This window comes from Myotis brandtii, unplaced genomic scaffold (genome assembly GCF_000412655.1).
Source record: "Myotis brandtii unplaced genomic scaffold, ASM41265v1 scaffold461, whole genome shotgun sequence".
NCBI classification, from domain to species: domain Eukaryota; kingdom Metazoa; phylum Chordata; class Mammalia; order Chiroptera; family Vespertilionidae; genus Myotis; species Myotis brandtii.
In genome coordinates, this window is record NW_005367626.1 from 508,096 (window position 1) to 524,190 (window position 16,095).

Consider the following 16,095-nt stretch of genomic DNA (forward strand, 5'->3'; position numbering starts at 1 on the left):
ATCAGCCATACTATTTAAGGCTTGTAACTTCTCATGAATGGTAATTTTTTATAGTAAAGTTCTACATCAAGCATGTAAAACTCAAAAGCTAACATGGACCAAATAAACAAGGCATGCGGCCCGTGGGCCGCGAGTTTGACATGCTTGGTCTACATCATGTATCTTCATTGACTATTTTTGTTTAGACTTTCTGTTTCCTCTTTCAAATGAACTTTAATCATTTTGTCCAGTTCCAAAATGTAAATGATTAGGGTTTTAATTGGTCAACCTTAATTCCTTCAAATTACTTTTGAATGAATAGGCATCTTTATAAAATGTGACTTATTTCTGCTTATTTATACTTTAATTATGTTTATCAGAAAAGTTTATAAGTATCTTCATATAGTATTTCTTATTGTTATCTCTAGATCTTTTAAAAATATTTGTTGCTACTTAACATTATTTATATATATATGTAAACAACTTTATTAAGGTGTATTTTACATATCAAAAGTATCACCATTCCAAGTATACAATTCAATAACTTTTAGTAAATTTACCGAATGGTGTAACTATCACCATAAATCAGTTTTTCAACAGTAAGATCCCTCATGCCCATTTATAGTTAATCCTCATTCCCAACGCCAGTCACCACTGGCAACCACTGGATTTCTGTCTCTATAAACTCGCCTATTCTGAGCATTTCTTATAAATGGACATTTCTTATGACATGTGCTCTCTTGTGTCTGGCTTCTCTGATTTTGCAGAACGATTTTTGGTGCAGCCTTGGTAGAGAAGGTGTCAGTTGTTTGTTCCTCTTTATGTCTGAATAGTATTCCATTTCAGAGACATGACCCATTTGGTCTGTCCACTCACAAGTTGATGAACACAGGCTATTTTAGTTGGGGGCTATTATAAGTAATGCTGCTGTGAAATTTGTGTGTATTTCTGTAGATGAATGTTTCCATTTCTCTTGGGTGTATACCTAGGAGGGGAATTGCTGGATGGTGTGGCAGTTTTATGTTTAACTTTCTAAGAAACTGTCAAACAATTTTCCAAAGTGGCTGGATCATTTGTTATCCCCACCAGCAATTTAAGAGGGTTCCTGTTCCTCCACGTCCTTGCAACATAGCTTATTGTCGGTCTTATTAATGATAGCTATTCTAGTGGATGTGAAGTAGTATCTTATTTGAGTTTTAATTTGTACTTTTCTAATAATGATATTGAATATCTTTTCCTGTGCTCATTAGCTATCTGTATATCTTCCTTGGCATACTCTCTGTACATATATTTTGCCTATTGTTTAATTTGTCTGTTGTAAGAATTCTTTGCATATTCTGTTTGCATATATGTTTGCATATATTCTATTGCAGGTATGTTTGCAAATATTTTATCTCAGTCTGTTGCTCATCTTTCCATTTTCTTAATGGTGTCTTTTGAAGTACAAAAGTTTTAAATTTTGGTGAAGTCCACTTTGTCAGTTTATTCTTTTATGGACTGTGCTTTTGGTGTTGTAGCTAAGAAATCATTGTTTAATTTCATTATAGCTTTAACTTTGTTTACACTTGTGTAAAAATTAATTTTTGTAAATGTGTCTTCTGTTCTGCTACCCTGTATTACTACTTGTAAGAATTTCACTCTTGATTTCTCTTGAGTTTCCTAAGTCACCTCTAGAATATCTAATTTTATGTGAGACGTAAACATCAGATGAAGCAGAGCTATAACTACTCCAGTTCCGTTACCAGGTATGATATCCCTTTTGCGACAGAGATCATATGTCATTCATTGCTCTCAATTCTTTGTGTCACGTTCTGAGAAAGACATTTACCAACCAGTGTAGGGCATAAAAGAATAGACTCTAAAATTGGGGGCGTTTATGCTGAAGACAGACCATTTTCAAAATTGTAAAGTTAAAATGTTATAGGGACAGATTTGGCAGATGATGAGGACGTTCTCCTACAAATGCTGTTTCTCACACTGAGCTTGAAACCTGTGAAAAGCCCGGGGTCTCCTTCCCGTGAACCGTCTAACCACAGCTCCCGGTTCTGTACATGTGCAAGTGCTGGAAGACTAATCTGCATTCGCTTTTCTTACATTTTACTTTGTTGGGTCCACCTCATCATTTTCAATTATTAAAACTATTTAGAATTTTGAAGCCACTGAGTGTGTGGTAATTTTTTACATAGCAATGGAAAATGGATACAAGCCAATTAGGATTCCACCAACTCTAAGATTAGCCAGACCACATTTCTGGGATAGCCACAGCTATTCATAACTGAAATCAGGATATAGTATCTTTGATATTTTCTTTAATCTGTCAAATGACTATCAAAAAAGGAAAAGCTATGTTTTACATATTTGTTATCCTAAAAAATAATACTTTGAGAGTGAATCGGCTTTCTACCTTTCTTATCTCTTCTTTCATCTCATGCTCGTAAGAGCCTGATGGGGCAGATAAGAGCAAAGCCAATAGAAGTCATTTGCCCAAAGAAAACAAGAGACTTCAGCTCAATACTAGTAAGTCTTTTCAAACAACTAAAGTTGACCCAGTGTGAAAGGAGCTGCCTTCTGAAATAAGAAGTTATGCCTTGCTGGGAGGAAAGGCTACAGGATCCTATGATGTATTTGAAGGCTTTAATGGGAGAGAGCCTGGCATGGGGAAAGAGCCAAACCTCTGCCCTGGTCTGTGTGGCTCAGTTGGTTGAGCATCATCCATGTACCCAGAGGTCGCCAGTTCGATTCCTTCTCAAGGCACATGCCCAGGTTACCAGTTTGATCCCTGGTAGAGGGCATGCAGGAGGCAGCCGATCAATGTTTCTCTCTCTCTCCCTCAACCTTCCTCTAAAAAAAAAGAGCCCAGCCAGTGTAGCTCAGTGGTTGACCATTGACCTATGGACCAGGAGGTCATGGTTTGATTACCCGTCAGGGCACATGCCTGGGCTTCAGGCTCAATTCCCAGTGTGGATTGATCCCCAATGTGGGGTATACAGGAGGCAGCAGGTCAATGATTCTCTCTAATCATTGATATTTCTATCTCTCTCTCTCCCTCTCCCTTTCTCTCTGAAGTCAATAAAAATATATTTTAAAAATAAAATAAAATAAATAAGAAAACATGTTAAATAATAAATTTAGAAAAAGGAAAAGGAGCCAAACCTCTGAGGTCTCTTCCAGCACCAAAGGGTCCGTGTTCCCAATAAACAGCTAACTGAATTGACCCGTGTTAGCTTAGTTCAGTGGTTCTCAACCTTGGCTGCACATGAGAATCACCTGGGAATCTTTTTAAAATCCTGATTTCTGGGCCTCATCCTCTGGAAATTCTGTTTCTTTGTTACTAATGTTGTGGCCTCACCCCATAACAAAGAAACAGAATTTCCGGAGGATGAGGCCCAGAAATCAGGATTTTAAAAAGATTCCCAGGTGATTCTAATGTGCAGCCAAGGTTGAGAACCACTGGGTTAGTTGGTTAGACAAGTGCTCGTCTTAAAGGATTACTTGCCATTCTCACAATTGCTATTGTTTTTGATGCAGCAAATGTATCCAAATTGCTTTGTACGAAGAAAATACTGTGTAATGGACCCCAATCACAAATTTTTAAGGCACTGAGGTTTAATGACTTTGGCAGATTTCACAAACACTTTGTCGTAGAGGCAAGAGTTGGACCAGCCTGTCTGATGGCAGTCATTGCCCTAACCACTGTAGCATGATCCCCCCATCACTGGGAAACAGGCGCATACTGAAGCAGTTGGCTTGGGTGATGAAAGAAACGGACAATCTATCAAGAACACAGATGGAATCTTAGAGCAGGAGTGTGTGTCCCCAAGGACAGGACATTCTGCTGCCTTAGAGCCTGAGCATAATGCTGACCCACATGCAGGAGAGGGAAATACTGTTTCCTTTTCTTTGGGTTTTCCTCATAGCCCTTTAGCTATTTCATGGCCCTGCCTTAGTTATTACAACCGCTTAAAGAGCCCACGTTTTTTTCCTGAGCCTCAGTCTACTATCCTATATAATAAAGAGCTAATATGCTAATTAGACCGGATGGCAGAACAACCAGTGGGCGGGGGGTGGGGGGGGCCACAGGGCCATGAGGCAGCTGGGGCTGTGAGGGCTGAGCATGAATTTCGTGCATCGGGCCTCTAGTCTGTAAATAAAGAGGTTGGATTCGTTGATCTGGGAAGTCCCTTCCAGCTCTGGAGTTTGATGATTATGGGGGAGGCGCATATTTTAGCATTTTCCTCCAAGTGCTTCCTTAGAAGATGACCAGAAGCTCGGTAGATGCTCCAAAAAAGATCACCACCCAGTTCTGAGGATTTCTTTTGAGAGATTCTGGAGTTTTCTGTGAGAATTCTATTTTTGAGAAAGCCTGTGCTCCTGGATGCCCAGGTTCTTGGAAAGCCCCCAGTTACAGGGAGAGGAGGCTGGGGTTGCCCTCTGGTGGAGGAGGGGGCAGCCTTGAGACAGAAAGGAGGGAGAGAGAAGGGAGGAAAGTTGCCTGGGGTCCGACCTCTACCAGTCCAGGCAGCTGGCTCTCCTCCTGGGAGGTTCAGAGCTGTGGCAGGCCCCAGTAGTTCTAGAAGAAACCTGAGGCTGGAAGAGGTAAAGGGCACAAGGGCCGATCTGGAGCCAGAACTCAGCTCAGGAGGGCAGGTATGGTTAAGGCTACACACAGGACTTTGTGAAGATCTAACTGTGAATGCTTGAGAGGAGGGAAGTACTGCCAAATGGTTACAGTGACAGAACCATGGAGATGAGACCCAGCTTTTCCCTGGACCTGACTCACCTGGCCTCGGGGCCCGCCTGACTGAGCAACAACTGTAACGTGAGCGAGTCCACAGGGGAGAGTGAGGCAGCTGTGTGAGCCCAAGTAATCAGGAGTTAAGTGCAGCTCATGCCCCAATCAGCTGAGCCAACACATTCCACATGATTACTTGGGGCAGCTCATGCCCCAATCAGCTGAGCCAACACATTCCATCAAGCTCCCGGGAGAAAAAATCAGCACCCCTCTCCTCTCTGCCTAGGGAACCTGCCTTCCAGGGTTCACTCTCAAAGGCTGAAGCAAATGTGGGAATTTTGCACTTAATTAAAGGAGGTCAGGAACTCACTTCAAGTCTTTTCAAAACCATTTTGGTTCTGGGAGCCCAGGTATTGATTTTCCAGGTGTAAAAAATTGGGCCCATAGCACATTTGAAACAGCTTTATTGAGGTATAATATATATGCCTTAAGTGGAGGCCCAGTCACCATCTGCATGAATGGGGTTAACTCTAGATCTCAGATTCAGAAACAGAACTCATGGCAGAGGCCCCCTCAGATGGCTCCTCCCTGTCCAACCTGCAGGCTGGGAGCCCAGGTATTGATTTTTCAGGTATAAAAAATTGGGCCAATGGCACACTTGAAACAGCTTTATTGAGGTATAATATATATGCCTTAAAGTTTATCTATTACAAGTGTGCAATTCAATGATTTTTAGTAAATTCATAGGTTGTAAAGCCATTATCACAGCCTAGTTTAGGACACTGTCCTCCCCCTATTCACAGTCAGTCCGCACTCGCACCCCCTCCCAGGCAGCTGCTGACCTAATGTCTGTCTCTGAGTTTTCTGGACATTTCATAAATGAAATGACATAACATGGAACCTTTTGCGTCTGACTTCTTTCACTTAGCAGAATGTCTTTAAGGTAGGTTGTAAAACCATTATCACAGCCTAGTTTAGGACACTGTCCTCCCCCTATTCACAGTCAGTCCACACTCTCACCCCCTCCCAGGCAGCTGCTGACCTAATGTCTGTCTCTGAGTTTTCTGGACATTTCATAAATGAAATGACATAACATGGAACCTTTTGCGTCTGACTTCTTTCACTTAGCAGAATGTCTTTAAGGTTCATCCCTGTTGCCACATGTATCAGTACTTCATTTTTTTAATGTTCCATTGCCTGGCAATGTCACATTTTGTTTACTCATTCACTATTGGTAGACATTTGGGTTGTTTTCAGTTTCTTAGTGTTATAAATACTGCTGTGACCATTCCTACCTAAGTTTGTCTGCATGCACATGCATTCTCATTTCTCTTGGGTAAATTCCTAGGACAATATGGTAATGTTTACTTTTTAAAAAACTGCCAAACTGTTTTCTGGAATAGTTGTACCATTTCACATTCCCACCAGCAATTCATGAGGTTTCCAATGTTTGCACATCCTTGGTAATATTTGTTCTTGTCTGCCTTTTTTATTATAGTCATCCTGGTGGGTGTGTTGTGGTATCTCATTGTGGATTTAATTTACATTTTTAGTGACCAATGATTTTGAGCATCTTTTCATGTGCTTATTACCCAAAGGCACATTTCCATCTAAATGGAAATATGTTTTATTTATTTATTTATTTATTTATTTATTATTTCTTTAGAGAGAGTGAGTGAGAGAGAAATATCGATGTGAGAGAGAAACAATCAGTTGCCTCCCACATGCATCCCGACTGTGATCGAACCCGCCACCTTTTCAGTGTACTGGAGGACACTCCAACCAACTGAGCCACATTAGCCAGGGTGACAGGTCTTTTTTTTTTTTAAGTGTCAAAAACAAACTTGAAGTTGAGTTTATTGTCATTAGTAAAAATAGTCACAGGAGGATTAAACAGACTGAATGGTCAAGCCATTCATTTATGAATTTGTTTCTTTGATTTATAATAATCATAAGGGCCTTTATGTGCTACTCTCTGGGGATGAAATGGTAAGATGTAACCCCACCTATATGTATCTTATTAAGAGCTGCATGAAAGACGTGTGTTAAATACATGTAATGGTTGTAAGTGGAGTGGGAACTCTGCTGAGGGGGAACCCACATCTGCTCACTCCCCCATGTTGAGAGGTCTGGGGATGTTTACTGGGAGACGTAACGACAAATATGAGCCCTGAGGGGCTCATAGCCATCAGCTGGGCAAAGACTGAAGAGGAACTCTATCCAGGTAGACGGGAAGGCTCGGGGGCTGATGGGGAAGGAGAGAGGGACAAGCATAGCTCTCGTGTGTCTGGGTATCTTCATCCATTCACGCTGCTGGAGCAAAACACCACAACTAGGGAGCTTATAAACAACAGACATTTAGTTCTGGAGGCTTCGAATTCCAGCATCGAGGAACCAGCTTGGTCATGTTCGTGTGAGGGGCCTCTTTCTGCTGAGTCCTCACACGGTGGCAGGGACAGGGGTTCCTCTTCAGCCTCTTAGGAAGGCATGAATCTCACTCATGAGGGCTCCAGCTTCATGACCTAATCACCTCCCAAAGGCTCCACCTCTTAATATTGTCATCTTCAGGGGTTAGGATTTCAACTTACGAGTTTGGGGGGAGACAAACTTTCAGACCATAGCACTGGGCGAGGGAATAACTGTACATGAACAAACTCAGAGCATTGGGCTGGGGAGAGGGGAGGTCTGAGAATGAGCTGAAGACGTAGGCAGGGCGAGGTTGGGAAGGGCCTAGCAGAGGGGAACCACCAATGACCTCCAGGGGGGAGGGGCATCGTGATCAGGTGATCCTTTAGAAAGTCCTCCCCACAGTGCTGTGGGGAGCAGAGGGGCGGGCTCTAGGGTTTCCTTTCGGAAGCTGCCAGGCCTCCCCTGGGCCTCCCAGCTCTCTCTCACTAGGACCTGGCTGGGCCGGCGCTACTCATCGGCACCCGTGGCCCTGGCAATCACCCATGCCCCCGTGTTCTGCAGGTGCTACATCACCCTCACCCAGTCTCTGCACCTGACCATGAGTGGGGCTCCAGCAGGACCTGCAGGCACAGGCAAGACGGAGACCACCAAGGACCTGGGCCGCGCGCTGGGCATCATGGTCTACGTGTTTAACTGCTCAGAGCAAATGGACTACAAGGTACAGGCCTGGCTTTGGGAGGGATTAGGAATGGGGCAGTGGCCCAAACCAGGGACCCCTTATCCATGCCACCCTGGCCAGCTCAGAGGCCCCAACACCAAGAGCTCTGCTCCCTCCTCCACAGAAGACCTCAGGGCTTTGATCCTGGAGCTTGCTTATTTTTTATTTTTAATATATTTTTATTGATTTCAGAGAGGAAGGGAGAAGGAGAGAGAGATAGAAACATCAGTGATGAGAATCATTGATCGGCTGCCTCCTGCATGCCCCCTACTGGGGATTGAGCCCTCAACCCGGGCATGTGCCCTTGACCAGAATTGAACCTGGGACCCTTCAGTTCACAGGCCGACGCTCTATCCACTGAGCCAAACCAGCTAGGACAGTCTTGGAGCTCATTGACCTTGTAAACCACACACATGGAATCTGCTTCCTCTGAGGAGGTTTGCAAACCACAGACGGTTTTCTTGCTTCACCTTTGGAGTCTTCCTATCATCATCTGTAAAATAAAGGAGCCAAATATATATCCAAAGGTCTAAATTTCCTATTTGACCTAGAACCACAGAAAAGCTAGTAAGCAACTCATATGAAGTCTTATTAAAATAAAAATAACATAAAAATCATATTTGTGCTCCTCTGTAAAAATGGTCATTTCCCCCAGAATATCTACAAGGGCAAAATATTCTGTAAGGGCAGGTGTGACTTCTGAAGACAGACTAGATTAACCCCTCCCTACTCCTAGCAAGAGATGCCCACACAAGGCAAGTGCAAGGCTAATGTTCTTCACTTAGGCACTTGCCACTCCAGGCTCTGTGACACAGAGCCAAGCAGAGGACCCATTAGGGAACTGTTAGCCAGCAACCTCTCCTCCTTATGTAGATTCCTTTTTAAAAACTGTAATAATACGCTGCCTTGCTGTCTCATTGTTTTTATAACAGGGTAACATGTAAATAAATTTAGAGTAGAAAAATAAAACAAATGCATTAAGAATAGATTAAATATTTATGTGCAAAAATCATGTGTATTGATTGCAAAATAAATTGAATTTAAAACCAATTTTAGAGACGGCAAGATAATACTTGCAGTTACCAAGTTTAGATGCTTTAAATGCAGTTCACCTCTGGTAACGTTAGTGATCTCTCCTGTATATGAAATTTTGCTGTGCAGAGCATTGTAGAATCTATAGCACCGTGTTTTCTCATAGCAAGCAAACAAAATAGGATGCAGACCCAGATAACTGTCTTCCTTAGTCTACACACTCTGAATTTTAACATGGTTGCTTTTATTGATTAAACACTTTAAGATAATGTTTCCTTTGAAGTCAGGCTGGAAGAAGAAAGATTTCCCCCCCCCCTTAAATGAAATTAGCTCGCCTTAAAGATTATTTTAAGCTTTTAGATTCTTCCATAGTTGAGCAATGTTGCTGAAATAAGTGTGCTCTCCCAGGAGGAACATTCTGGAGGACACACTCATTTAGATGTGAAGACCTGGCATGTTGATTAAAGAAAGTCAGCGATGTCTTCTGTCACACCAGGTCTAGCAAACGGGAACAACTGAGTTGGCCCACAGCCAGGAGTCACTAAGGCCATTTAACCGAATTCCTGTAAAACTTTTACTTAATCCTGACCCACTGATTCCTCTAAGGCAGCGGTTCTCAACCTGTGGGTCGCCAACCTGTGGGTTGAGACCCCTTTGGGGGTCAAACGACCCTTTCACAGGGGTCGCCTAAGACCATGGGAAAACACATATATAATTACATATTGGTTTTGTGATTAATCACTATGCTTTAATTATGTTCAATTTGTAACAATGAAAATACATCCTGCATATCAGATATTTACATTACGATTCATAACAGTAGCCAAATTACAGTTATGAAGTAGCAACGAAAATAATTTTATGGTTGGGGGTCACCACAACATGAGGAACTGTATTAAAGGGTCGAGGCAGTAGGAAGGTTGAGAACCACTGCTCTAAGGGTACAGGGTGAGAGGGGGAGTCTATCTTTAGTTTGTCTGAAAAGTGAGCAAAGCTTTGGCCATGTAAGTCTAGACGAGACACAGGGCAGAATGCCATCAGTGGGGGTAGCCACAGTGAAGCACCCCAAAAGGATGGTCATCCCATCCCTTCCTGGACACTAAGCATTCTTGGTAACCAGTCTCACTAAGCTGTTCTCCAACCTGGTCTTCCTTTTGTTGTCCAGCGATTCAGACTATTTTTAGCACAAAGCTCACTCCAGCAATCCAGTGAATATGAATATCACCATTGCTCAGCTTGTGCTAGGCATCATGGGAGGATACCAAAAATATAGATAGATGATAGATAGATAGATAGATAGATAGATAGATAGATAGATAGATAATAGACAGATGATAGATAGGTAGATAGGGCATAACCCAGTCCACTTGGAGAGACAAGAGACATATGAAATTAGGGAAGACACCAGCCAGCATTACCCTGAGTGCCGATGTGTGTTCCACAAACTCTGAGCCCTGGATGCTCCAGCGTAGAGGGAGAACCACCGAATAGGTAGATAGGGTATAACCCAGTCCACTTGGAGAGACCAGAGACATGAAATTAGGGGAGACACCAGCCAGCATTACCCTGAGTGCTGATGTGTGCTCCACAAACTCTGAGCCCTGGATGCTCCAGCGTAGAGGGAGAACCACCGAGTGTGCTGAGCCTTGGAGGGTGTGAGCCCCAAGGCTGTTGAACATTTGGGGGAGTGCCAAACAGGGCGTGTGCGATCTAACACAGCCCAGTTCTCCATGCAGTCAATGTCCTTCCCCTGCCCCTGGGTCTGATCCCCCTGAACGCTCCTCACGGGCGGCTAGGACGAGGAGAGGAAGGAGGGTCAGGAAGAGCCGTCACGGGCAGCATTCTGTTATGTCATTCACGACACTCACAGCAACATATTCTGTTTGTGTATCTCCAGAGAGCAAGCTGGAAGTGAGCATAGAACAGTGGCCGAGTACAAGAGAGTGGGTTGGGGATCAAGAGGAGAGAGGAGATGGGGTTGAATAAGGAGGGGTGGGCACAAAGCCACTGCGAGACCTACCTTGAAGTGGCGGGCTGCAGAAAGGCCCCGTGGGCTGCAGAAAGGCCCTGCGGGCTGCAGACAGGCCCCGCGGGCTCAGGTCAGAAGTAGGAGCGTGATGAGAACAAGTGGTATTCAAGGAAGCCTCCTGGATGGGAGATGATGGAGACAGGAGGAGACTGGAAGGAAAGGAACTTTGTGGTAAGAGCATTGCAGTTATTCAAGCCAGAGAGGGTGAGGAGCAGATGGTGGGGTAGCAAACCTGAAGAAGAAGGAATGAGATTGAATAATACCTAGTGCACATGGGGAGGCATGGGTAGTGAAGCTGGGAGGGCTCGGAGAAGAGTTGGGGCCATAGTCAAGGACCCTCACAATCCTCTCTGCCACAGGAATCCTGTTAGGAGGCATTGGTGATTGGGGCGGGGAGGGCACAGACGGGTATAGAGACTTGGGGAAAAGGGAAAATTATTGCTTTATTGGTGCTGCTGGAAAACGTATAACACTAGCCACTTTCTCTGGAAACGGTTGCAGTTTGTTCGCGTCTTCTTCATAGTATAGCAGCAAGACTTTCCCCCTGGGCCTCAGATTGGAGATGCTATTGCTGAAGCATTGAATGGGTTGGAGCCTAAAACTCTCTGGGTTCTTTTTGACTTCCGGTAGCAGCAACCCTGTAGAACACCCGCTCCTTGGAACCTGCTCGCTTGATTTCTGAAACATTAAACTTCCACCTTCTCCTTCCTCTCTGATCTTCCTTCTGAGTTTCAGTTTCTGATTCTCTTTCATGTTTTCCAGTTTTACCCGGGCACTAACAGCGCCCTAACCTGCCTTCCAGCTTACCTCCTCTCTTCACTGGTCAGTGGGGGTCTCCATTCAGATGCCCTCCCCTCGTACTTGGCTATCACTCTCCTCCCAGGGAGTTCCTACTAACTCCTGTCTTCCTCCGGGCCAGATTCCTCATCCCATTAATATAGGGATGGGGAACCTCTTTTCTGCCAAGGGCCATTTGGATATTTATAACATCATTCCTGTGTCATAAAAACTTACCAACTTAAAAATGAGCCTGATATATTTGATCAATCGTGTAATTAACTCACCCCTAATGCCTTGCAGGGCCAGACCAAATGATTTCGAGGGCCTTATACGGCCCGAGGGCTGGACGTTCCCCACCCCTGCATTAATATGAATAATCTCATTTTTCTCTGCGGTCCAGGGTGGAAATTCTGAGATATTCTGATAGTTTCATGTCCTTCCCTCTGTAGTTCTGATCAGTCGCCAATGCTGACTCTTCCCTTCAGCAGGCCTCTTGCTTCCAGGTCTTCAACCTACTCTTCTTGCCCTCACCCCAGCCCAGAGTCTCACCACCTTATAGCAAGGCAACACCACAGCCTAGAGCCACTGTACAGTGGGGGTGGTTCAAAAATAGGGCCAGGCAGAGTCCTGGGGTTCTGTACAGGCCCCCAGGGGAAAGACTGCAGGAGTGACAAGTATCTACCTCTGAAAACTCTACCTTTTTCCATTTTATATATTGGGTATGCACTTGATGAAAGGGATCCACAACCTGAAAATGCTTTCACTTATATGCATATATGCATAGCCCGTGGGCAGACAATCGTGCGGGAAAGACCTGGGGACAGGTCCGGTGTGGGGTGGAGGGGGTCAATGGGGGATAAAAGGGGAACATCTGTAATACTTTCAACAATATACATGTTTAAAAACCCACCATTAATGTGGAAAAGCATAGCTTTTGATTCCTGAACTTCCACTTAAGTATTTGTGACATTTGACAGATTGTTGTTATTATCCCAAATATAATAATAGATATTACTATATATCTCAAATGTTATATATACATATATCCTCATGAATATAATAATAGTAATAGCCAGCCTGGAACTTATGGTACCTCCAGAGATACGACTGCTCCATCTGAAATAGCCATATCATCCCCCTTTAAGACTCCAGTGGGACTTACCATCTGATGGCCTTATTTTTGTGTCATTGTCGGGTCTCCCCACTAGAACGTAAGCCCCATGGAAACAGGGGCTTTGTCTCCCTTGTTCACTGCTGGCTCCTCAGGATCTAGTACAGTTTCCCCCACATCATACAGACTCAATAAGCATTTGCATGAATCGAGGAATCATTTAATTCAAGGAGCTTAATAAAAGGTGGTATTTATTCTTCCCTCTCTTTTCAAAGTCTGCCCCACATCCAACTTAGCATATGCAATGTGAGACTGGTTCTGCTAAAAATGTTGATTTAATGATATTTTTCTCTGTTCCAAACCTCCAAAGATTCCTTTTAATAATTCAAGTGTTTTCATAGCCATGACCCTCTTTCGTAATTCAACTTTCCAGCTGAAATTCACCTTTATTTTTCTGTGGAAACATCATGATTTTGCTTATTCTTTGTCCATAATCTTTCCTCTGCCAGGAAAGCCCTCACCTTCCATTATGCCTACACGGATACTATTATCCCATCAAGCCAGCATTTCCAATGCATGTTCTGAAGGTACCATATGGTTCTGTCAGATGCCAAGCCCCAGATCTTCTGACTTCTGTTCTTGTGTTCTTTCCACTAATGTTTGCCAAAGTGCATTCTGAGAAATCCAGGGACCACATAAGGAGAAACAAAATCCATATGAAAAATCCAGCCATATAAAACAGTTGAAGTGAATTAATTGTGTAGGACTTCTCGGGGCTCTTAAAATGCTAATATATGTTGTACATTGGGTTATCGAATGTGTGTTTCCCAAATTGCTTGACCAAAGAGCCTCGTCTTCAAGGAGCATCTTCCGGGTTTGGCATTCCATGAAATAAACTTTGGAAAGTGCTGCTGTAATGTTATCTGAAATTCACCTCTGGCAAAACTGATTACTCCAGGGCACTTTGACCCACTCCTCTGAACTTGTCTGTAACCTTTGTGGTTTATGTTGTCCCTCGGCACCGCTACTTGTGTAGCAATTTACTTATTTTCTTTGTGTACCTTATCTCCACAACCTGACCAGAAGTTCTTAGTGAAACCGAGCCCCCTGAGCCTAGCACGTGAGCTGTGCAGAGCTGGTAGTCAAACAATGCCTAATCAGTAAATGAATGGGACTTTCCTACTAGTTGCATTTTCCCAGCACTTTCATGGTAGCTCCTTGCCAATGACCTTGGGAGTGTCGGCCAGTAACCTCTCCCGTTCTATGCCTCCATGGTTTACTAGTTCATGCAGGATGCTCAGAATGGTTTTTATTTTTAGGACAGATATACATCTGCCCTCTGAAATTCTTTCCTTGCTCTCATTAGAAAGACTTACCTGCAGTTTATTTTCTATAGATGTTATCGCTCCTGCCCCACCTCCAGCTTCCTGTTGCCCTGGGAAACCTGGGTATTCAGGCAGGGCTTTAAAGATACAGACATAAACTTTTTCATCAGCACATGCCAAAGGCTGAGTGGCAGACTTTTTGTCTGCCGGGTGCAAGAAAATATTTTATTCATTTCCTGGGATTTTGAAAGCTACAGAATCAACAGTAATGCAAGCCCGATGACATTTGAAAGGGATTTTGTTCTAAGTGTCTTGAAAAGGTTCTGTTTGATCCTGTGACTTTTGTTGGCACCCACAGCCATAAAAAATTTAATTGTCTTGAAATTTTAATACAAGTTTCTAACCTGGGGTCTGTAGGGGTCTGGAAGTATCTATAATAAAGAGGATGAAAATGACTTAGGTGTGTATTGATAAGCCAGGCATGATAGTCATTTAATCTTTGTACGTTTCATTGCAGTCTTGCGGCAACATCTACAAGGGCCTTGCTCAGACCGGTGCCTGGGGCTGTTTTGATGAATTTAATCGAATCTCCGTGGAGGTCCTGTCGGTGGTGGCAGTACAGGTATGGGGGCCAGAAGTTGCTGGAAGCCCCGTGGTTTCCGTGCTGAGCACTGCACTGTGGAAGTCTGCATCCTCTTGTTTTCAACCTCTCCTCCTCCTCCCCTTCCCTGTCTCCCTCCCGCCTTGCATTTCATGCCCCTTCCTCCACCCTCTAAATCGGGCCTGAGAGCAGGACACGGAACCCTGCAGGTCCCTACCGAGGGGGACCCATTTATGCTGTGGGACTCCATGTCCTCCTCGGTACAGTGGGACCAAAGGACAGCCAGCTCACCCGCTGCCCAGGTGAGGAAAGGGGCCCTCGACGGCGGAGCCAGCTCCTTGGAAAGGGCGTCGGCTTTGGGAGTGGTCAGGCCAGGGCTTAGCTCCGCTCTGTGTTTCCTGGCTGGAGTCTGGCGAGTTGCTCCCTCTCAGCCCAGTTCACTTACTGACGTGTAAGTGAGGGTTGCGGAGTGACTGTCACTGGGTGAAGGAAGTCATGTTCTGGTCGGGTTTTATGTAAGCGTGCTCCTCGCCTTTCAAGTCACCCAGAAAGCCATTCCCAAACCTGCGCTCGAGGCAGGGAAGGTTATAGGGACCAGAACATGGGTTCCTGAGACAGATGTGAGCACGCGTTAATGTGCTAAGTGGCTTGAATCCTGACTCACAGAGGGGATAGGAGTGCTAGACGCGTCATCTGGGAGCCAGGCTGTAAAGGATGGAGAGGATCTGAACCTGGGTAAGGACCTCATAGGCAGCGGAGCATCAGAAGTGGGGTGGTGGTGGGGAACGTGCACACACCTTTGCTGAAAGTCTATTCTGTACCAGGTACTTGTCATGTATCATCTCCTAATATGTCTTATGTTCTCACACCAGCCCTGTGAGCCACTATTACCCCCCTATGTAGACAGACAGGGGGGTCTCAAAAATGTCTACACACTTTAACAGCTGATAGCTCAACTTTGAAAAGGAAATGTATTTTAATAAACACTGCCTTTATAATTATTCAAATTGTGTGTATACATTTTGGGGGCACTATCTATATAATAAAAGCCTAAGCGACTGTTATGGTGGAACAACCAGTCACTATGATGCGCACTAACCACCAGGGGCAGACACACAACACAGGAGCTGCCTCCTGGTGGTCAATGCACTCCCACAGGGGGAGTGGCCACTCAGCAAGAAGCTGGGCTTACAGCTGGCAAGCGCAGTGGCGGTGGTAGGAGCCTCTCCCACCTCCACAGCAGAGCTAAGGAGCAGTGAGTCAAGAGGTAAGGAGCAAGCAGATGGGTGGTAAGGAGCGAGGGATCCCGGTTTGTGAGAGGGACTGGGCCTAAGCCAGCAGTTGGACATCCCCCAAGGGATCCCAGACTGCCAGAAGGC

The 16,095-nt window shown here is 44.6% G+C and overlaps 1 protein-coding gene across 1 annotated transcript in view; it reads left to right on the forward strand.

Moving 5' to 3' along the window:
- Nucleotides 1-16,095, forward strand: part of DNAH9 (dynein, axonemal, heavy chain 9) — a 362,890-nt gene that overhangs the window by 100,399 nt on the left and 246,396 nt on the right. The window contains exons 26-27 of the mRNA XM_005875413.2: nt 7,682-7,838; nt 14,633-14,737. Coding sequence (XP_005875475.1) covers nt 7,682-7,838; nt 14,633-14,737 — 262 coding nt within the window. The remainder of the gene's footprint in view (nt 1-7,681; nt 7,839-14,632; nt 14,738-16,095) is intronic.